Raw genomic sequence first — 24,779 nt, 5'->3', positions numbered from 1 at the left:
ACTTTGATATTCCCATGACTGCTCTAAAGACCAAAAGTAGTACGGAGTGATTCACTACCTAACCAGAAATGGCCTCACTGTGAGCTCTCAAGGTAGAGGAAATCATTCCCCTCATGATGCTGCCCCTGCCTTCTAAGGCTCTTCTCCCTGTGCTTTACAAGACCAGCCCCAAATCCAGGAATCCCTACTGTGAGAGGCTGCCTGGATTGACAAGGAGAGGGCACGGCACACAGCTCTTCCCCGCAGGGAGGGGACTCACCCGGTCAGTTTTCCCTTCAGTCTGAACACTGGTGTGACTGCGGACCTCATGATCTTCTTCCAGGTCAGAAACATCCTCTAGTTCCTCTGGAGTCTATAAAAAGAAAGTAAAACACTGCTGGTGGAAATGCAAAATGGTAACCAGGCTGGCAGTACATCAAAAAGGAAGCACAGAGTTATCAATATGACCCAGCAACTCCACTCCTAGGTATATATGTAAGCAGCTCTTTGTAGGAAACTGCCCTCAGTAGGAAGCCCCTTTCACTGTCGCTTTAGCAAAGCTATATTGTAACTAACTTTTAAACCAGGCATCCCCATGCTCTACTCACCTCTGGCTCAAGCACACCTTTCAAATCTTTTAATCACACGAAACGTTGCCTAACTTGTCTGATCTTTCCACAGATCAAAGAAGTAGAAATGAAGAATAAGTAATTAACAGATGACCAGATCTCTTCCCTAGCTTCCCCTTCAGTAATCTCATGCACAAACTGTGTGAACGAGAAAGCATCTAGAGGAAGATCACAAGAAGTCACTGAGCCTGCATACAGTGGGAGAGGGTGACAACTCTGACCCCTATCCCAATGATTAACTGAGATTACTTCCTTTCTTCCCTTTAAAACCTTTCAGGCCCGAGCAGAATCTTCGGAGGTGATTTCTGGGGGATGTTGAATCCCCCGTCTCCCCAGATTGCCAGCGTTTTGATTAAAGGCACCTTTCCTTTCTTTATCTCTTGAGTATTCATTTCTTAAGTGGCGAGCAGCAGGGCCCAATCCATTCGATAACACACCCAAGAGAAATGAGAACATACGTCCACACAAAAACTTGTAAATGAGTGTTCACAGTAGCACCAATCATAAAAGCCAAAACACATATCTAGTGATGAATGAACAAACAAAATGTGGTAAATCCATACAATGGAATATTACTTGGCATAAAAAGGAGTAAGTACTGATACATGCTGCGACATGGGTAAACCTTAAAACTATTATGCTAAGCGAAGAAAGTCAATCACAAAATAGCACATTACTGTATGATTCTATGTATTGGAAACTCTAGAACAGTCAAATTTATAGAGACAGATATCTGATCCACTGTTCCTAAAGGAAGGAGTGGAGGAGAGGGTTGGGAGCAGTGACTCTAATGGGTATGTGGTTTCTCTTTGGGATGACAACAAAGTTCTGCAATTAGATAGTGGTAATGGTCACATGATCTCAGGAATACATTAAAAACACTAACTTTTGTACTTTAAAATGGTGAATTTTATTGTATATGAATTATATCCCAACAAATTTTGAAAGAAAAGGAAAGCAAAAATGACCAGAAGGACATTTTTCTCTGAGTAGCAATGTGGCTAACCACTATGTGCTTACCACAAACCAAGGTGTTTACAGGTGATAAATAAATGGAATAATTATCATTAAAACCATATGACATCAAAACACCAAAAATTGAGAAATTAAATTTTCTTAGAACTTAATAAGTTAACATCAACTTTAGTGTCTATTCTAAAGAGTTAACCTACTTTCATTTCTTTTTTTTCTTTTTTTTCATTTCAGCTTAAACATCTCTTGTTCAGGGAGGTGTCTTGATTAAGAATCCCCTAGACTGGCTTGAGCTCCTCCACCAAGCATTTCCTGAAGCCCTTTACTTTCACTATCACAGTGCTCATCATACTTTATTGTAGCATTGTTTGTTGAATTAGTAAGCCAACGGTTGAACCGTCTGTTCTTTGAGGTAAGGACTAGGTCTGTTCTGCTTACTATCATCTCACCACAACCTAGTATTAATACATACATGCTTTTGAATGAATGAAGCAAAATTATCAGTGATAGCCAAAAATACAGCTGGATATGAGCAAAACAAAACATATCAACAGCAACAACAATTTGTCCTCACTGAACCTCTACTGTGCTTCCATCTTCTGTATTTCAAACTAAATTTTTTAATTTGCTTTTTGTTGTTTTTCTCTGCTCAAGGTTTCCAATCCCTCAGTCCCACCAGGGCAATAATTTAAAGATAGCAGTCATTATTGCAAATACAAGTATTGCAAAGTAAAGTCGTTATTGCAAATATAAAGTACTTAACGAGAATTCATTTAGTATTTTAGTTTACACAGTCTCAATTTTAAACTCTGATTCCTTTGTTACAAAGCTCTGGTGAGAAATCCAAAATACAAACATTTAGGTTTCATGAAAAATATCCAAAAGTGAAAGTGGAAGGTGTCTTGCATATACACCTGGCTGTTAAAGGGTGGAAAGGGGCAGGACCTGCCTCCTCAGAACAGCTCTGGTTTCCCTTAAACCTTGCTCTGCACACAGGCCCTTTGTTTATTTTCAGGGCTGTGAAGAGCTTTCCTTCCCTGGGGCCACTCCAGACATGGGAACTTGCAATGATTAGCTCACACTGTGGGGCAAAATTACCAATTTCCTAACTACTAATGGTCTCAGAGTCTTTCTCAGCTCATGGATCTTTAACCAGCAATTTCTTTGTTCTCTGACACTTGCACTGAGCAGCTCAGTGCATCACTTTGCATTGATTTCAATGCAAATCACTTTGCATTGATTTCAACTGACTCTCATTGGATATTAATATCCACCCTCCCACCAAAGCCTCCAGTGTGCTAAGTAGTTGTTATCTATATGTTGATCTCTATATGCAGTCCTTCTTTGCTGCAACTACGTGCAGCTATGATCACAGGGCAATTTACTCTCTCTTCTTAGGCATTAACAGCATGAGTTTGCCATGGGGGAATTTCTGTACAATCACATATTTCATTATTAGCTATTTTTGTGTATTCTTCCCAAATAGTCTTCAGAAAGGATCTTTACAATTTCCCTCTTGATACATTACCAACCCCTGTAACATCTGAATAAGTTCAACTGATCAAATTCCTTTTCTTGAGTCCTGTTGTTTTGCAGCTGAAGGCTGTCTGGTGCCCCTACTGTGATCTGTTTCTTATAAATGTCTGTTGTTTATTACTTGGATTATACTCTATCACGTGGTGACATATAACTTCATCATCAATCCCAGTATGCTGTGCAATTTGAAAATAAAGTGACTTAACCGAAATTAAGAGCAATTGCTGCTCTCAGAAGTCACAAGTACCATTTTTGTTGGTGATACTGCAGGAAGAGATAAGCCTACCATTTACGCCCACGTACTTATGTACTTTTCGTTATCTTTAACAGGGGACTAATAGTTTTCTTGCAAAACCACCACAACTGACTTCTTCTTTTCATGAACAAAATCAGTGGGGGAGTGTTCAAAACACTTGCTGGCAGCATTTTGCATTCTGTAAGGTAAGCAGTTGGATAGTATTGTAAAAATAAAAAGTTAAATACACAATGTTACAGTTTAAGTGGAAACTAAGAAAGAAATAGGAGTACTCTAATCATTTTGGGGGTGTACATTAACGCCTTCAAGCTGAAGACAAATAATAACAGAAAGAGCAAACATTTAAAAAAGGGAGGAGGGAGGATGGGCTGCCCTATATTTACACTCTTAGAAACAGCTTGCTTTTACTCATCTAGTCACTTTGGAAGGTTAAACTTCTGGAAGGTGTGTGTATGCGTGTGTGTGTGTGTGTGTGTGTATGTGTAACTTGTGTATGTTTCTAATCAATTTTCACCCTGTGGGAGGGGAAACCAACTATCTTAGAACAGTGTCATATAGGAGAAAGACCGTAAACTGTTGAATAATACAGACCTGAATTTGAATTCTGCCCCTCCAGTTAGCAATTACAGAACGTTGGGCAATATGTGTCTCCTTTTAAACTTTGGTTTCTTCAGAAAAAAATTTTGGATAATGATACCTAACCCTGAAGATTGCTGTGAGACTCAATTGTACTGAGAACGCTTTAAGTGCTTAGTCCACAGACACAGCTGGGGTGCAACAAAAGTCGTTTCTTTCTGTCTAGTGTTTGTTCTCCTCTTCCCTCACTACCTTATCCCTCATCCCATCACAACCTTTTAGATTTGTATGATAAAACTTTTGTGGCAATTTGGGTGCCTCCATTTTACTCCATATCTGTTACTCTGGATTAACACGATACTTACTAGCTGCCTCTAGTTACGTTCACCTGATTTTTAGTATACAATGTCATTGTGCTAACAGGGTATAAAATAATTCCACATACAGTGTTTTCTTCTAAATTTCAAGTAAAGATCTCTTTTGATCCGATTTTAATCATGTATAAGATTATCCCTTAAATTGGTCCCAGCAGAGATACACTCTAACATAGATTCTCAGGGATGACAGAAATAACTTTCCTTCTCTAAGCTGAGTTGTCTCTAAACCAGACCAATAGGAAGATATCCTATTTTTTTCTGGAAAAAGTGATGTTAAACTCAGTTATTACTCATTTATTTCTCCTATCAGAATTCAGGAAAACTATTTCATATTTTCCTATTTTAACTCTTGCTTATTGTGAAGGCTTCCTTAGGCAACCCAAAGTGATTTGAAATTAGCTGAGTTTCCTCCACCTTTAAATAGCAAAAATATTACCTAATCCTTAGGGTTATTGTGAAGATAAAAGAAGATGATGGACGGGAACATTATTCAGTGACTAGAAAAATACTGAATGTTCAATATTGTTTATGATTATTATAAATTACTACTACAGTACTTTAAGATCTCACTTTATTTATGTAAAAGAGTCCAGAAACAAGTGTAGAACGTGAAAATAGTCAGGCTGAGGTTTTTATATAGAAACTGAGCATGGAACAAACAGCAGTAGTACATGAAACTTCAGGGTCACAATAAATTGGTGGTGAATATATATAATTTTAAATATATATTTATTGAGGTATAAATGACTGCATTTATATTGCTTTCTCACCCTCCACACAAAGGAGCTCAATGCTTTCTATAGACTTATCTCATTAATTCTTTCAGCATCCTTAGTGAGACAGGTAGGCAGTATTATTATACCTTAAAATTCACTTGCACAAGACTTTATAAATGTTTAATATTTAAATATAAGGAAATAAATTTGTGGTCACCAAAACAGCAAAAATAAGGAAAGAAAGAAAGAGGGAAAGAAAGAGAAAGAGGGAGGGAGGGAGGGAGGGGGAAGGGAGGAAGGGAGGAAGGGAGGAAGGGAGGAAGGGAGGAAGGAAGGAAGGGAGGAAGGAAGGAAGGGAGGAAGGAAGGAAGGGAGGAAGGAAGGAAGGAAGGAAGGAAGGAAGGAAGGAAGGAAGGAAGAAAAAATAAAGAAGGAAAGAAAAAGGAAAACAAAGATAATCTAGGAAATAGGAGTCATGCTTGGCATTTTCTTCTCAGAATTAAGGTTGAATTCTAAATCATACACATGATTTGATCATAAATCATACTTCTCTGATTATCCCTCAGTGGCTTACTACAACCGAATAACTGCCACAACAATGTCAGTAGTGGTCTGACACAGAGAAGGAATTATGCTGCGGATAGTATTCTGAAACAGGAAGCTGCAATAACATGTTCAGTGAGATTATCTTAGCTGAGGTGATAACACAGGCTGATTTTGGAATGTTAGGAGAGACCAGAATTAAAATACATTAAAAAAAAAAAAGGAATAGATATAACAATAGCACAATTCAAATTATAGAAAACTAAAAAACACCCCTTGCTGAATGCACACACACACATACACACACACACATACTTTTTTATTTTTCTTCAAGAAATCAATATTCTGTTCTTGGCATTTATTGACAAGGTTGTTGATCCTTTTCCTGAGCCACTGTTTTTCTAGTTTCCAAGTCCTATAAATTATTTAAAGGGTCACATCTCAGAAAAATGTAGCCATCACATTTAACTGTCAAGCATTTCAAAATATTACCAGAAAATAAAGTATACAACTGGTTGTGTGTTACACATGGGCTTTTTAAAACTACAGACCCCTGGAATCAGCCTTTGAGGGAGAGGCCCAGTAACCTATATTTTTATAAAGTTGTACAAATGATTCTGATGTGTAGTTCTCCATGAGAACCATTGGCCTGACATTGAATTTATTTTAATTTTTTGATTGGTTTAGGCTTAGTTAAGTGTCCCTGTAACAATATGAGTTGCAAGACTGGAGTGGCAATAGTTAATCCCAGATTTTCCCTGTCACCTGAAATGCAGCCATTTTGCATTTTAAGTATGCCTTCCATTGCTTGTCAGTTGGAGGGTTAATTTATCACATTCTTGGACAGATAATAAGTGGCCAGAAGCCATTTTGACTATTAAACTAAATTATACAATCAGTTGGAGTTGCCATAGTTGTCAGAGACAAAGGACTTTATTTCTCACGGCAAGCACTATGGATCCATAACACATGGACTTTTTCTACTCCTCAAATATGCCCCAATCATCAGTTCATTCCACATCAAGATCTTTGGCTCCTAGTATCTACTGCTCTCCTGCCTGGCATGCTCATCCTGCAGCTCTCACATAGCTGGACCTTTCTACCATGGGAGTTCAGATGGCCTATACTCAACCCTATCCAGTCTTCCCTGGTCAGCCCATCTGAAGTTAACCCTTTTTCCTACTTCATTTATTAATTATATCACACCCTGTGCATTTTTCTTTAGCCCTCTTGTTATGATCATAACCTGAAATTATATTTTTCTTCTTTTTCCTTTTTTTTTTGGGAGGGGGGAAGGAGATGTTTTGGTCTTGCCACATTAGAATACAACATCCATGAGAATAGGGATGTTGTCTGTCTTGTTTACCATTCTGAGCACCCCAAACAGCATATACTAGGTACTCAGTAAAGATATCCTAACTGAATAAGGGAACAAATGATTTAATGACCAGTAAGCTTTGGTACGAATGTCAGAAGAAAGTCTTAGGAACATTTTTGAGCTATGGAGTAAGCCTTTCCTTTCTGCCTTCAGTAGGTGTTGATTTAATAATTCCTTGCCTAAGGGAAAGTCTGAGGCAAAAATTACCAGATTTTGTTTTTTAAAAATAAAGCCTATGGAAATTAGAGATAATAGATTTTGTACATAGAGAAATTTTCCACAAGTTCAAAATTCTCAGACTTGGAAGACCAGGAAGATGTGTAGGCATCCCATGAGCAGTGCAGTTTGAATAAAACAAGACTTGAGAGAAAATGCCATCTTCTAAACTCAGACCAGAGTTTCAAGTCTCACCAGGGCCCTGCGGCACAAACTTGTCATGGAAACAGTAAGTAGTAAACCTGAAGGAGCCACAAGGGCTAGAACAATGGACATTTCATTGGTAACAAGTGGGGGGAAAATGACAAGAGACTGTTAGGTCTCTCTGATACCCTGATAAAGCCTAAGTCTCTAGAAAAGAGTTTCTCCACCTTGGCACTATTGATATCTTGGTCTGACTAATTCTGGTTATAAGAGGCTGTCTTGCATATTGTGGGATGTTTAGCACCACCCTTAGCTTCTACTCACCACATGCAGAGGGCCCTCTCAAATTGTGACAATCAAAAATATCTCCAGACAGCTCCAAATATCCCCCGTTAGGGAGGGCAGGAAATCACCCTTGTTTGAGAACTACTGCTCTAGAACTTTGGTTCACCTGGCCCAACACAGGTGGTAGGGGTAAGTGGCCCTACATAACTGGTAAGGGGGAGGCTCAATTACTATGTTTAAATTTCCCATGAGCAAAGTTAAAATTTAGTTGACTTAAGGAAGATAAAAATAAAAAGTAATTTTTTTTATTGTACATCTCAATTTGTGGACTGAAATTCATACCCCATAGAATACCATTATGGTTACAAGATGGAAGAGGGCACTCTTTATTCATTTTAGTCTTAACCAAACAACTGGAAGAAAATATCAGATGAGTTATGAAAATTACCAACTTGGTTACAGTCTTAATACCAGCACTTAATAAGCTGCTTTCATTCTGTGGTACTTCTTTTCAACTTTTAATCATAATGAAGACATTATTACCTAAAGAAATGCAGTGATAATCCAAGTTTGCTTGATCAGGCATAAAGTGGTTAGGGAAAAAGTCATCTCAACTAACATGTTGGAGTGTCTATTTTTATGTATTGATATATAAACACAGGCTATTATGATAGAGTCTGAGGATCTTGAAACAAATAAAGCAATCTTTGCCCTTAGGAGAGGTAAAGGATAAAGATATTAAATGGAAATTTTAAAAAATTCCCTAGAGTTATATGGTTTGAGACAGACTGGTGAGACATGGAGAAATTTCCTTAGAATTGTCAGGCAAAGAGGGGAATGAGCATAAAGTGTCCCAGGGCAACCTGGGAAGATATTTCTTGTATTGTCAGAAAGCTGCTAGGCTTGTGTTATGGTGGTAGGTTGATGAACCTGAAGTTATGTTACCTGGGTTTTCATTCTAACTTTGCCATCCATTAGTTGTATGTTGTTGGGCAAATCTCAGAATTTTCCTCTGCTTCAATTTATTCATCTTTAAAATAGGAATGGGAAGTAAGAAAAACTTGATAATTTCTGCGAGTCCTTTGAGTTTTAAGATTTTGGGAGTTTATGCTTAAACTGAAAGCATAACATTAATATTAATCTAGATGAAATGTTTCCTCAGCACTAGGAGATCTCAACAGTAGGGGAGACCTGGTAAATCTTTTGAGTTCAGTTGATTGAAACATAATTCACTCCAATTCATTGTATCACTTAGAAACATGGTTAATCTGATGAGCACATATATCTTCTCATTGTCACAAGGAGAGAGAAGGCATCTAGTATTGTTCTCAATTTTATAACCTGAGTGTCTCACACAGTGCCTGGCAACAAGTAGGTGCATGGAAAATATGGTTTTTAATGAATGAACACATCAAAGAAAATAAATAAGTAAATAAAGAAGGATGCAGATAAAGATGTATTTCTCCATTTTTCCCAATAGAGCAATGGCAGATTTTCTTCTTATAATCTTTCAAAAAATAATTCAAAACTGTCTTTAGTTACCATTATTATCCCTCTATGTTTCACAAGCCTTTTTTTTTTTCTCTTTTCCAGCATGTTAAGAATATAGCACCATGTGAATTATTCCATATGAAGAACTAAGGAGCCTGAATATTATACCCCTTAAAGGTTACAACAATTGAAATGCAGTTTGAGAAAGCTAAGTCACAGAATATAAAAAATATAGCCTAAATTAAGATAAAAAAAGAGTACATCTATAATGTACAAGAAGATATGATTAAACATATAGTCAAATAGGACAACTTTGGCAGATAAATCTTGAGCATGTAGAATATTGCTGTCAAAGGAGACACAGTCCTGAGCCTAAGCTGTTCATCTATTTCAAATGAATTAAGTCTGTATTTGTTCACTACTTAGAAACTTACCCAGGCCAGCAGCCATCAAACAGCCAATCATTTGATACCTTACAGTTGAGTCTGGATTACGATGATTTTCAAAGGAGGTGATCATTATAATCACTTAAGTTTATATAAAGCCTTTCTAAGGACTCAAGCAATTATAAAATCACATAGGGTAAATCATATTTTAACCTCAGCCCCTCCTTCTATCAGGAAGACTGTGGGCAGTCAACTCTCTGATTCTGAAACACTAATGAGGCTAATAACTGTAGAAAAGCACCCAGCAAATCAGCAAGATGGTCATAAACGAAAGGGGCATCATCAATATCATTGTACTTTTTCAACCACCAAATGAGTTGGTGATCTAGCTCTGATTCCAGGACTGCATGTCTAATTCATGAAAACTGTCCTAAGAAATCATAAGAAGTATTCCAGCTTGAAGTTTAAATAAAAATCCGGAAGACGAATGAAGCCGTGAAGAATGGGGTTTGGATGAAAGCGTATTTTTGGAAAGTTAAAATATTGAAATATCTAGACTCAAATCAGGACCCTTGAATTCTTCTCTTTGAGAACAGAAAGGTAACATAATCATTTTTAACTGAGGTCTTAATATAATTCATTAACAACACTCTGCTGGGTTTTTCCATATTTCTTTTCTCATTCAATCTTAACAATAAACCTGAAGAGGTAAATGTTACCATTTTAATACCACAGTTGAGGAAACTGCGCCTTCGAGTTAACAGAACCTAATCTAATATCACAGAGCTAACAAAGGGCTGCTTCAAAGAGGATCCAGTGCTCATTTTACAAACCATGTGGCTTGGAAGTCACAGTGCATGATAAATGAGGGAGTTGAGTAGTTAAAACTTACAAGTCTAGAAAATGAGCTTCAAAAAGCATGAATATACTGCTCACAGAGCAAGGTGGGTCAGATATTTAGGGGCTTTAATCAGTGCGCTATGACTGGTCCTTATCTCTTCATACCCCCACCAGATACAATGTCTGGACCTCAGTAAATTTGATGTCTGGAACCACGGATGATTCAGCTCTTCCTTACCGCTTCACTGCCATCTATCTTGAACCATATATTGTCTTTGAAAAGCCAACTCAAAGAAATCCTGCTTGTTTCTCAGGCTGGCACACTGGCTTTAAGTTATACAAGCTTGAAACCAATTCAGTTTTGGCCCATAATATGATAGCATGAGCAAAAGCCTGCCAATGGATCTGCCAAAAAAAAGGCTCCTGAGTTATTTCTTTTTCTTCTCTTTTCTTTTAAAGTTCTATATAAATTAGGCTATACTAATCAGCAAAACTACTAAATGTGTTTTGGACAGAGCTGAGTTTATATCCTATTTATAACCTATTTCCAAATTATAAACAGAAAACCTAAGGTAAGTAACTTGCCAAAGTTCTTATGGAAAGGCAGAGACTGTGATGCAACAGAATATAAAGATTGCATATCTGGATTCTAGGTCAGATGCTGCCTTTAGTAGCTTGTGACCTCAAACAAGTATTTAACTAGTTGAGAACTCACCTTCTTCAGCAGTAAATGAAAGGACTGAACTAAATGATTTATAAAATCTCATTCAATTCTACTGTTCACTCTATAAGTCTATTGCAGGTCTGGTGACACTGTATCAGGAAAGATACTTTTTTTTTTTCAAGAAAATTCTGAATTAGCAGTATACCCTTCTTTGGAAATGCTAAACACAATTTTAGATCCCAAGTCCCTTTTGGTTTGTTAGAAGGATAGAAGGATAGAAACAACTTTTTATACTTTGTCCAGGACTACATAGGACAAAGTTAGGGCTCTTCACAGGCAGTAATCGATGATGCCATGGAGAACTGCGGCAGTACAGTTACGGTCATTGAGCTATAGGTGAGAAATGTGCTGTTGTTGGAAACGACGCGATAATGAAAATAAGCGTAGTAGTGGAGATGGTGGTAATGGTGCTGGTGGCAACAGAGGCAGCAGACGACTAATCACACAACCCGACCTTTAGCTCTTAGGCGTACACACTGCTACCATGAATATCAGACACATTCTGCTGTATTTGACGAAGGAAAAGCTCAACTTTTCCATCAAACCCTATGCCAAACAGACTCTATTTATGTGAATGTGTGTTCTTATCTTTAGAATAAACAGCTGAAGAGAGGTTATCTAACTTAAAAATTATTAATTTTTTTTCAAAAAAACTATTCTACAGATGTTAAAACGAGTTTCAGAGAATATGTAAGGGCAAAGAAAAAGCAATTAATACTCTTAGTACTCTTAACAATGTATACGTACATATATTCTAATTACATAAAACAATGTATATATATATGAGAGTGTTAGAGTGTTATATGTGGCTTTCTTCTTTATAACTGAATTGTTTCTAAATTTTTACAATATATATTTATTATGTTTACTATCAGGGGAAAAAACAAGCAATGAATGTTACAAGAAAATCTGCTTAAGGTTGAATATCCCACTTCAAGGACATGTCAGCAATAAAAAAAGAGCAAGATTGCAAAACTCACTGCACGGGAGCAGAGCTGGCCTTGTCACTTTGCAATAGGTCTATCAGTGTGGCACTGTATTTGAAGCTGGTGTGGACACACACAAAAGCTCTCAAGAGGGGAGAGGAAAATTGCAGCGTAGGTCTTCATTATCAGAGCACACACTAAAGAAGACTGATAGCAGATACAGAGATCTATGCCTCATCAGGGTCTTATACTGTTCCCCCATATTGCATGGTCTCCTTCTTAGCTCTGTGGATCCATGAAAGCAGGTGCTGTCTTATTTCATGGATCACATTTTCAGTGTCCTGGAAATTGGTTTTATAAAAGTATTCTGTAATAAAGATTTTGTGGGAAAGAAGAGTTGTGGTGTGACTTCCCAGCAGGGATATATATTTTTTAACCTATATGAAATCTTTTACTTCCAGAAATTGTTAGGCAGCCAGGCATAATATCAATGGTCCTAACCAAATTCATCTATCTAGATTTGCAAAGTAATCCCAGGCACAGTAATAAAGCAAAAACCTGCCTGCTGTGTTCCAGCCACGGGTATTATGTAAGGCTATGTCCGCACCTGACACTCCTATTTCACACTGAACTAAAAAACGGAAAACTATGAAAGAAGTTCCACATTACAGAGGAGATATTGCTCGATAAGACAGTAATTCAGATCTATGTTAGACTTTTGTACATATTATTCAGGGTTATTGGATTGAAGTTTGCTTTATGGGACATAAGAATTCCCTATACTAGTAGAATAAAGTTGCCTAAATTGGCAGCTTATATATGAAATAGAACACTAGAATGCAGCAAAACAAATATTTGGACAACCCCTAAGGAAGAATTATGCTCTCTCTAAAAGGGATTTTTAAGTCCCCAAACTAAAAGGCCTATTTGTAGAAGCGAGTGAATGCATCATCGTTGAAGATGCAGTCAGATGTAAGTGGCTATGAAACTAGCTCATGGCAATGCATTGTGCTGTTTCCATACAGGTCTGTCCTGATCTATGGAATTAGGACAAGAAGTAGAAGCAAACCTAGTGGGGAAATTAGATTTGAAAATTGCATGTGTTCCTTAACATGTTAAACATATACATACCATAGAATCTGGTCACTCCACTCCTAAGTGTTTACCCAAGAGAAATAAAAACATATATTCACAAAAAGGCTCGTACACAACTACTCATAGCAGCTTGTTTTGTAATAGCCAAGTAGCAGGAATGACCCAGATGTTCATCAACAGAGAATGATAAACTATATGACCATTCAATAGAATATTATTCAATTAAAAAAGGGAATGGATTATTGATACAAATAACAACCTGGCTGGATCTCAAAATAATGCTGAATGAAGGAAGCCAAATAAGAGTACATACATATGATTCTATTTAGACAGCATTCTAGAAATTGCAAATCAATCTACAGTGACAAATCAGTTTGCGGTCTGCAGCAAGGAGTGATTAGATTACAAAGTGTCATGAGAAAGTTTTAGGTTTTGATGTATATATTCCTTATCTTGATTGTGATGATAGCTTCAGGGTTAAATATGTATGTCTATAAAACATATCAAATCGTATGCTTTCATATGCATAGTTAATTAAATGTCAGTTATACATCAATAATGCTGTCAGAATTTGCATCTACTTATTCAAATGCCTACCTAGACATATACTACATAAAGTAACAATTGTTTGCTTAGCCCAAGACTATAATTACAACTGGGACCACGCAATGTGAATTTCTGTTGAATAAGTACATGAAAGGAGTAATACTGCAAATTCAGTTTTAATCATTTAATATCTCTCTTGTTTTCCCTATTTAATAAAATGGACTTCAATTTGTAGTAAGGGACCACATATTTAATTAAAGATTGTTAATTTTTGTTATCAATGTTAAATGTTCAGTTCACAGACACCTTATCCATGGGTCATATCACTAGGGGTGCTTAGAAATAAAAAAAAATCACAGCTTTAGTAAAATAATACCCACTGCAGGCTTTTATATATGGACTCAATGTGAAAAGACCACTGATAAGAATGGTAAGATATTATAGCAGCAATGTGATTTTTCTATCACTTAACGTGTTTATAAAATATCAAACCAAGCTTTACACTATTTTTCACTTCATTCAAGGCAATGGTTTTCAAAAAAATGTAGTATTAAAATCCCTTCCTTAAATGAAATTAGAGAATGCTAATATTCACAACAATGCAAAATATGTAATGATCCTGACTAAAGCATAAAGCAGTGAAGCAGGTGTGTGTGCATGTGTGTGTATGTGGGCATGTGTGTGTGTACATGGTGCAAAGCCTGGAGAGTCAGGCCTCCCTCTTGCCCATCTTTTATTGCAGTCTGGGAAATAGTTCTACTCACGCCAACCACCCAGAGACCACTATGCTTTCACCCTGGAGAGTCTAACCTCCCACGTTTAACCAGAAGTTGGCCCATGCTATTTCAGTAAAGTATCATGAGACTCCCGGTTAAATGTGCAGAATTAATGATAATTACATACCTACACTTCCTCTTGTATATGATTAATGTGACTATATGTTTAGTTCATTTAAAAATATAACAGTAAAATAATAAAATAGCAATTACAAATGTTCATTGTAATAAATACAGGGGTCACTTACTGCATTTCATCTACTCTACTCATGTGCGTCTCCCTCTGGATTTATCCAGAAGTAGTCTTAGATGTCACCAGGCTCATGTCGTGCATGTGTAGATTAAAATATTGTTTTCAAAAACCCACTCAGGCTGTCTTTGGATGGACAATATTAGAGTGTCATTTATATAAAACACTGAAGCTGTATGCTAAATAAAACTAAAGATAGCATATGCTATATATAAAGCCAATAATTCTTTTTACAGCCTGATGAAAATTAATCCTAAGTACTCTTCAGCTGAACTATGTTTTCTTACTTTCCAACTCTCACCTTTTATTCTTATCTTTTCACCGATTCAAAGTAATTTAGTATGCCAATCATTTTTTTCCTAATATTGTTCTATCTTAAAAACTCCTTTTCCCTGCAGATCTTATCCACTATCCAGAAACCAGAAATAATATTTAGTCTCTGGAAAGGAGAAATCGTTTTCAAAATCATTTTAGAGAGAGACAATCTACCTTGGAATAGGATCCCTGTTATCAATGTGGCGAGATGAAAAAGTATGCCATGTTCTATGTAAGAGAATTTGCTAGACTTAATTTAATTAAACTCAGTGACTGTTGGGGCTGTGTGTGGGTGTGGGTGCGTGTGTTTGGTGTGTGTGTGACACTTTTTTTTTTTTAATTTAAAGGTATCGAACATTACCTTTTTTAAATTTAAAAAGAGAAAAAATTTAAATAGATACAGATTCTATTCCCAAGATATTTATAGATAACTGTATGAAGTGCAGCAGAGTTAGGCATTATGGGACTGTCATAAATTGTGAGGTCACCACCTTTATGAAACTAAGTTCTGTGTACTGAGTTTTAGTGAAAATTTCATGAGTATTGAAATATATTATTCACATTCTCCTATCAACATACACCTTTATTTGCACAGTGAAAAACTTTGATTCATGCAAAATATCCTCTTTGACTTGTTTTGTTAGACTCTACAAGCTGTTCCTTATTACACTCTCACTAATATTTACAAATTGTTTTAGCTTCATGCTAAAGTGAATAATGCAGTGCTCCTCAAGATTTTCCATGATCTATGGACAGGGTAGTTTTTAATTCCTCATGTTGTTTAACCATCTTTTGATCCTACTAAGGAAGTAGACCATCTAAACACAGCTTTCACTTAAGATCTCAGCTCTGGAATCTTTGCATAATTAAAATAATAACAACTTCAGTATTATATTTTAAACTAAGTAAGGAATAAGTTCAGCATTTTGGGGCAAGAAGTCAGAAAAACTAGCTTCTCATTTTTGCTTTTCATTCACTCATTCATTCACTTTTTCATTTAGTAAATATTCATTAAAATGCCAGACAAAAAAGAATTGATATTGTACCAAAAGTGTTTCCTCATCTACTTGGATAATGACATTTATTTATTCTGTGACCCTAGAAGGTTATTTGGTACTTGGTTTTATGTACTATAAAAGAAAGATAGCTGTCCCTGCCTTCTTCATGTTCTACATTTTACTGCCTCCTCATCAAGATGTTATTACGGGCAACTCAGGTGATAAATATAGATTTAACTCTGTATACATAATGTAAGACAGTCTTTTCATTTTTATGTGAAAGTAGTTTTATAAAGCCACTTTCTCAGTTCAGGGAACAGAGCAGTTTCTCACTAAAATTTTCTCTTTGTTCTTTCTGTCCTAAGATGCAGTATAGGAGATAAATTAAGACCATGCATATTGGAATGAAAAAAAAATTAAATTCCAATCCTGATACACCACAGGTTAATTGTGGGTATGGGGGAAGTATATCAAACTCCTTCAATTTTGATGTACCTATCTTATAGGGCTGTGATAAGAAATATTTGAGAAAGTAATATGTATTACTCAATCTAGTACCAGGAACAATAAGCACTCAAATAAATATTAGCTATCATGTCGTTCTAACTTATGTCAAGAAATATTAGCTATTATGCCTGATTAATATTGTATTGAAATGCTAAATAAAGAATATTAGACCAGGAGTTAGAAGACTGGTCCTGGCTCAATCACTTACTGACTAGATACTATCAATCATGTTATTTTTAACTTTTAGAGTCTAAATCCTTTATTCTATAAAATGGGATTCATTATATCTGAAAGGGCTTGAAAGTCTAAATAAGTAAAGTATATAAAAATTATTAAAGTATGTTATAAATGTCAATTAGACGACAGCTGTGAATATTATTAATTATTAAGTTGCATCACCTTTTACTTTCACTCAGTTTATTAGATAATTGAAAACACTCCGAAAAACCAACTCAAAGAAGCTAAGTTGGGCTCAAACAGAGAAAATTTGAGATAATTTTTTTAAAAAAATGAATGCTCCATCTCTTTAAAAGGTATATTGAAGGTAAAAATAAGAGGCCCAGGAGAGGGCAAGAAAGCAGCAGAGACCCGAAATTATGTGAGACGTGGTTCAGAACAGAAGGAATTGCAAACTACTTGTAGTCACCTAATGCAAATGTAAGTAAACAACAGAAGCTATGAAAATAGCCCAGGTGAAAAGGCCAGTGGCTTTCATACATTCTGTGCTTCTCTCTATAAAGTACATTTTTCCATATAAAATCTCAGCTATCATATACACGCACATGCACACACACACACATACTTACATGATATGAAGACATGATTCAACTGAAGGTAGGAAACCAGAAACCCTGCCCACTAAAGCCCTCTTTCACCAGCACAGAGGCCCCTGATTTATTTCTTTGGAAGGATCAGTTAAACATAGTAGTTCAAGAAGTAGAGGTCAACAGTTAAAATTATGTCAGGTTTCTTAATTGAACAAAGCCTTTATTAGCCTTTGGCCTAATTTTGGCAATTCATAGTTAAACAGTGGAAATTAAAAATCACTAAATACTATTGCTTATAAATCTCCACACCTAATTTAAAACACTGCTAGTTGCACCTAGATAGAGGGACCTATTTCTTTCAGCTCTCTATTACTTAAAAAAACCTGCAAAGTTCTTTGATTACACATCTTCCTCAGTATTTCCTCAGTTTAATTTTTATGCAATACACATATATATACACATACACATATACTACATTATATATACTAGCTTCATATGGCCATTGCTTTGTATTTCAGAAGGGATCAACACTCTTGGAGTGATCACGTGAAAAAAAAAGTTGTTGAGATTTAGTAACTCTGAAATATTTGCCCTAAGACAACCAGTGAAACTGTGGTACAAAAGATTGTCATGGTCATTTTTCATCTCATTACAAATTAGAATCTATTATATGTTGTAGGTTTTTTTTTACCACATAAACAACATTATTAACTTTAATATTTTTGTTGCAACAAGTGCCCACGAATGAGACAGTGAATTGATTTTAAATATGGTACTATCTCTCTTTCTGTGCCAACAACCTAAATCCAATTTTTATTCCAGTCAGAGCATCTGCTCCATATGGCATATCTCCAAGGAGTTCTGATTCCTCTAAATGACTCCTGGTATTTAAAAATCAAGACCAGGAAAGAGGTGTGCTCATTGTAGCTAAGGCATCATTGTTCTAAGCCCTTTTAGTGAAAGGAACTAGGAAGTTATTTTGAAGATTATGACTCCATACTCACAAATAACAACAGTATATAAAAAAATATAACATGGCAAAGTGAGATATACTCCAGAAATTCAAGAATGCTCCACTATTAGGAATTCCAATAATATAATTCACCATATTACTAGATATAAAAGTAAAAAAAAAAAAGATTCCTCCAGATACACTGAAAAGCCTTTGACAAAATCCATATCTTTCCCTAATTAAAACATACAATAAAATAGAAAGTTATTGCTACTCCCTTAATATGCTACACCTATTTCAGCTCTAAAGTCGGCATGCTAGTTAAAAACACCACAGGTATTCCCACTAAGGTTAGAAAGAAAGTGAAATGCCAAATGTCTCTATTATTTAACATTGAGAAAAAAATCATAATTGTTTGGGAAGATTAGAAATAAACAATCTCTATTTGCAAGTAATATGATGTTATACACGAAAACCAAAGAGACTCAAACAAAAATCTAAACAACAAAATAAAATAACTCATGAGACTTCTGGTTTCAGCTCTGACATGCAAAGAGCTTAGAAGTTGTCCTCACTGTAAGAAAAAAGCAGAACAAACTGAAAATGACTGACTCTTCTTAGCTTCATCAGAAAATTGAGGTCATAGGACAAACTTCTACTCCAAAATCTAGAGAGAAAGGTAAATAACATGAAGAGAAACTCAACTAAGAAAAGCTTACCTTTGGGATTGGGATTGACATATATACACTAATATGTATAAAATGGATAACTAACAAGAACCTGCTGTATAAAAAAATAAATTAAATAAAATTCAAAAATTTAAAAAAAAAAAAAGAAAGAAAAGCTTACCTATAGCAGAAGCTGCAGGAGTCGTAACTGGTAGACTTTTTAAAAATTACATGGTAATTTTTATCAATTGTTGAAGACTGAGGGTGAGCTAGCATGAAAGTGAGAAATTCCTGGGGGGTCACAGCCTTTGGGGGTCCCCATACACTTTCAAGGGTTTTACTTCCAGAAACTCCACCTGGTTCTTATGGTGAAGATTTAAGGAATAAAACCTCAGGTCTCTAAGATGAGATGGGGAAGAAAAACTATTGTGAAGTATTCCTAGAGCGTTCTCTGTTTTATACGCTTCCTCTCTCCAGTTCTTTATCCAACTCAGGAGAAGTTATCCAACTCCCACCCCCTCTAGACTTCCTGTATCACCTAATGTGGGGCTAGGAATAAGAAACACTTGTGAAGCTCACATGCCAGGTGCAGGCCCACTAAAAGACTCAGATATAATCACAGGTTCCCCTCCCCCGCACCATACCATTACATTAAAACAAGACCCCAGTATAATAACAATGGATTACAGATATAAAGTGCTGCAAAGAGCAGACACTATTAAGAAAGAGTTCTCAGGGGAACCCAATGATAACAGAGGAGAACGCAAACAGGTACAACAGAGGAAACAAGGCTCTGGCACCAAAAGTGCATCAAACAATAAACACAGCCCAACTCCTAGGCAGCTTAACATAAAACCTCACACTAAAGACCTATTTACTTCAATTCCTATTACCCATGTCCAGCTTTCAATAGGAAATTACAAGTCACAGTATAAGGCAAACCAAAAACATAGCCTGAAAAGACAAAGCAAGTATCACAACCAGATTCAGATATGACACAGATTTTAAAATCATAGAGAATTAAAAAAAAAAAAATCTATTCTAATCTAAAAACAAAAAATACAAGAACTGATGGGTAACATAAGCAAAGAGATAAAAACTAAGAATGAATCAAAAGGAAATGCAAAAATTCAAAAACAATGAAAATGAAGAATTCCTTTGATGCGATCATCAGTAGATTAGACACAGCTGAAGAAAGAATCAAAGCATTTCAAATTACATCAATAGAAACTTCCCAAATTAAAATGCAAAGAGAAAAAAGAATGGGGGAAAAAAACACAAACATCCAAGAACTGTGGGACAATTAGAAAGGTATAATAAACAGATAATTAGAAAAAGAGAAGAAAGAGAAAACAGAGCAGAAGAAACATCTTAAGTGATAATGGCTGATAATTTCCAATAATTAATGACAGCAAACCAAAAATCTCAGAGAATACCAAGTAGGATAAACACCAATAACTAAATCTAGGCATATCATATTCAAACTACAGAAAACCAAAGATAAAGAACAAAATCTCAAAGAATTTAGAAGAATAAAACCCTTTATTTATGGAGGAAAAAGAATAAGAATTTCAGGTTACTTCTTACCAGAAACCATGCAAGGAAGAGAAAAGTAGAGTGAAATATTTAAAGTGTTTATAGAAAAAAAAAAAAGAAAAACTCCAACCTAGAATGCTATAAACAGAAAAATTATCCTTTGAAAATGAAGAAATAAAAAGTTTCTTCATTTTAACAAAAGTACTATATTAATAAAAGATGTTAATAATAGGAGAAACTGGGCATGAGCTATACGGGAATTCTTACGGCAGAGAAAACAACAGTAGGCTTATTTAGTATAATTTTTTATGTATTTTGTCCATTTAGTTATCAAAAGCCTCATTTCCAGGACTAATGTACAAGGATCAAACATCTGGATCTTTATACTCTCTCTCAATGACAGTAATTTAAAATTAATCTTCATTTGTTTACAATTTCAAATTTCTATACTGAACGACCAGAAAAGCCAAAGCTCCCCCAGGTTTTCTGGTCATATTGTTTTCCTCTGCCCTGTGTGATTTTCTCCCTACTGAATGAAAGAAAGGAAACCTAAAATATGACAGATTAACAATGAAATCTTTTACACCATTTCCTGAGATTCATCTCAGATTTATGGCTGCACACTTAGAGATATCATGATACAGAAATGATGGGCAAGAAATAAAACTGTATTTTCCCCTTTCTTACTTCAGTGGAGTACAATTTCCATTTAGTCACACTGTATTTCCTCACACAATATGTTCTTCAGACCAAAGGCTATAAGCCTGAATATATTTATAGGCAAGAGTACCCCTGATGCCATTTATACATTGCTGGCATTTTGTTCCAGCTCCTGAGAGCCACTCATATCTCATATGAATGGCTTACAACATGTACTGACTTAGATTTTCCTCTGTAAAATGAAAGGTCCTCCTTTGACTACAATACTCTTATTTTGATTAGTTATTTATAACACAAACTTGCTAATGAGTTAAAAGAAAATCTGTTTATGAGTGTTCAGAGTTTATCCAACTTTGGTTTTTTCAGGTGTTACAAATTAGATTCAGATTTGGAGAGTGAGCAGTCCCCTCCTTTTTCCTATCTCTATTTCTACAAAGAATATTTAAAACATTTAAATTTTAATATTTCTCATAGTAGAATAGAGAAGCACAATGACCCCTTTCAAGGTGGTCATGTATTTGTCAAGTGAAGGGCATGGAGAGACACCGCAAGCATTGCACAGCTCTAGGAGGAACTCAGAGGCAGCAAGCCCCAGTCTTGAGTCATCCCTGACGTGATGTTTGGATCAGACAAGGATGGAATATTCCGGGTTGAGCCCTAGGAAAGGGGTTCTGTCTTCTTGCTCTTTTTCCTAGTAATTTAGTGAGGACCCAGGAGGGTTGAAGGGGCATGTTGCAATAGGGGATTTTGTGGTTCTGAAAGGAGACTTATTAGTGAGTAAAAGGATCTTGCAATTGCATGATGGATGTCCATGGTGTTTGCTAACCATGCTTAAAGCACGGTAGACCTTTGGGAGAAGTTGATGTTTTGAGTAGTCGCTCCTTTGTCTGCAGGATACAGACCAATATTCCAGCTAACTCATTGCCAGACAACACAAAGAGACCCTGGAAGTTCTAAAGAAAGACATACTATCTGTTACTCATCTTTCAAATTTTCACATCAAAATCAGAGCTAGAGGAAGTGTGATTTTTATTTAGTTAAATCCCCTCCTCCTTCCAATTATTTCCAGAGAAGTATGTTAAGAACCAATAAACTATGAGAAGGAAATTTAATTTTTAGATACATTTTAAGGGTGTGACTAATCCAAGAGCAAAACAGAAAATTAAGATAAAAATTCAGTTTCCTGACATTTCATAATACTCACAATGAACCCTAGGAACAGAGATATATACCACACTTTCTTTTTTAAAATTCTTAAAAACTTTTTATACATTATTTAAAGATTACTTTCCATTTACAGTTATTACAAAATATTGACTATATTCCCCAAGTTGTACAGTACATCCTTGAGCCTATCTTACACCCAACAGTTTATGCTTCCCACTCTCCCACCCCTATATTGCCCCTCTCCCCTCCCCACTGGTAACCACTAGTTGTTCTTTATATCTGTGAGTCTGCTTATTTTTTGTTAAATTTGTTAATTTGTTGTACTGTTTAGATTCCGCATATAAGTGATATCATACAGTATTTATCTTTCTCTGTCTGACTTATTTCACTTAGCATGTCCTCCAAGTGATATATATCATACTTTCTATAAATTACTCCTTTTTAATGATTTAAGCCTGATCCATAAAGGCATCAGGCATTGAGGGTTACATTTGTCTTCATGTATTTGCCCTCTTTGACAATAAAGTAACCATTGTTTATTGGCCACTGTTAAACAACAAACCTGAATAGGCATCTAGGAATGTTCTGTCCTACCCTGCAAACCCCACACTGCATGGTTAAAAGAGAAATATGACCAGCTCATTTTTTGAACTTCTGTGTAAGAAAGTGTCAACTGATATTTTTAAACAGTTGGTTATAACAGAAGTGAATTTTGACTTTTCAGTCTCTTGGATGGTTAATGGGAAGCATCTCCTCTCTTAGGTCATGCTTCTTTGTGTGTGTGTGCTTTTTTAATTTTAAAGGAATTTGTTATTCTTGTTGCTGTTGGTGGTGATGGTAGTTGAGGAGAAGCTGGGGTTAGGGGAGATGATAATCTAAGAGCATTAGATAGAACATTTTAAGACAAAGATTTTACTTGCAGTGTAGTTTGTTTAATGGTAATTAGTTTATTATTGAAAATCCGGGGAATTCATGAGATTATAAATTTACACTAAAGAATGCTGTTAGTTTGATACAAAGAACAACAAAGAGATGATTTCTCAGAATTTGAGATTTTAAAAAAAAGGTGCCCTCAGACAGTTTAACATATAAACTGTAGAATGAACACATAATTGCTCAGATTAGATACATAAGAAATTGTCAGTTGCAAAGAAAATTTCAAACCTAAAACAAACTTAGCCCAGCTTGACTCAGAGATACATAAAGTAAGATTTTAAGGGATGAGGTATAGTTGAATATAGATGAAAATTTTATTAATTTTTCTAGCATTCCAATAGATTGATTATGTAACCCTTGGGACCATTTCCTTATCTGATAGTGATAAATTACCCAAATAAAATAATGTTAAACATAAGAAGAGATGATTTAAATTGAACTAGGGAGTCACTGGAAAAAAAAAAAAGTTGCCTTCCAATGTAAGTACTGCCGAGAAGTTGAAAATAATGTGTATTTTAAGGCAGATGTTTCCCTATAGAGAAGATGGACATCCAGGTTATTAAAGTTGATATAATTAATAAAATCCACATATAATCAACTGCTTTTAATTTGTTTCTATTTTCATCAAACAATCTTCTAATAATTTGGCTTCCTGTGTAGTTTTCCTTTAGTTGGAAAACATGTAATAGGTGAAACTTGTGGGAACTTGTAAGTCTTCTTGAGAGTTACATATTTCTTATTATAAACTAAAATATAAAATCACGGTTAATAGCCTTTATTTTCTAATGAGTTTAATTATCAATATTCAGTGTTCCATCGACTAAAGCAATGTCTGTGATGAACTAACAAGATTTTTTTTCCCCTGAATGTACAAAATCCTGCCTCTTGAAGGGGTTTCAACCACATGACCTCCCTTTTGATAACGTTATGAAATTGTCCTCTGACTTCTTTCAGATATGTATAAACTACACCACAGGAAGTGAGTTATTTTTTTAACAGTATAGTACACTAAGTATCTTGTTCATGCCACTTATATACTTGGCTCTCTCTACCAAAGCCTAGCAGTACCTATTTAGTACTGTGCCCAGTTTAACAAACATCATGTATACAATCTAACAACCTCTAGACAGCTATCAGTTTATTAAACTATTGAGAAGAGTGGGAAACAATTTTGTTCCTTACCTATCATGTACCAGTCATTGGTAGCATTTTCTCCACATTACAGACTCACAGGAAGCTGTAGATCAGAAAATTTATCCTATCATTCTGCTAAGAACTGGTAGAGTTAGTTTTGGGCCAGGATTTATGCAAGATCTGTGTGACTCCAACATGGAACTCTTTCTGTGGCACTGTGATAGTAACTCAACTACCATAAATAACAGGTAGAGAATGATACATTATAAGGATTAAGGATCTGACAACAATGTGTAACACTTGTTTTTTTTGTACTATTTTCCCCCATTTAATTTGAATACTGTAGATACTACTGGCAGAAATTATTTAGAAAAAAGAGAAGCATATAAAAATAAATAAAACAACCATATGGAAAGAAAAAGTGAATTGCAGAGGAGGGAAAGTTAGAAGAATTATTTTTTTTTTTTTAAGATGGTGATAACACTTCGTAAATTGTTC

At 35.5% G+C, this 24,779-nt stretch overlaps 1 protein-coding gene across 1 annotated transcript in view; it reads right to left on the bottom strand.

Annotated features, from left to right (window-relative positions):
* Positions 1–24,779, bottom strand: part of CTNNA3 (catenin alpha 3) — a 1,728,069-nt gene that overhangs the window by 186,636 nt on the left and 1,516,654 nt on the right. The window contains exon 15 of the mRNA XM_061197871.1: positions 260–352. Coding sequence (XP_061053854.1) covers positions 260–352 — 93 coding nt within the window. The remainder of the gene's footprint in view (positions 1–259; positions 353–24,779) is intronic.

The sequence above is a fragment of the Eubalaena glacialis genome, chromosome 1 (genome assembly GCF_028564815.1).
Source record: "Eubalaena glacialis isolate mEubGla1 chromosome 1, mEubGla1.1.hap2.+ XY, whole genome shotgun sequence".
NCBI classification, from domain to species: Eukaryota; Metazoa; Chordata; class Mammalia; order Artiodactyla; family Balaenidae; genus Eubalaena; species Eubalaena glacialis.
Note: the sequence above shows the minus strand (reverse complement) of the source record. Positions and strands in the feature narration are given on the sequence as shown.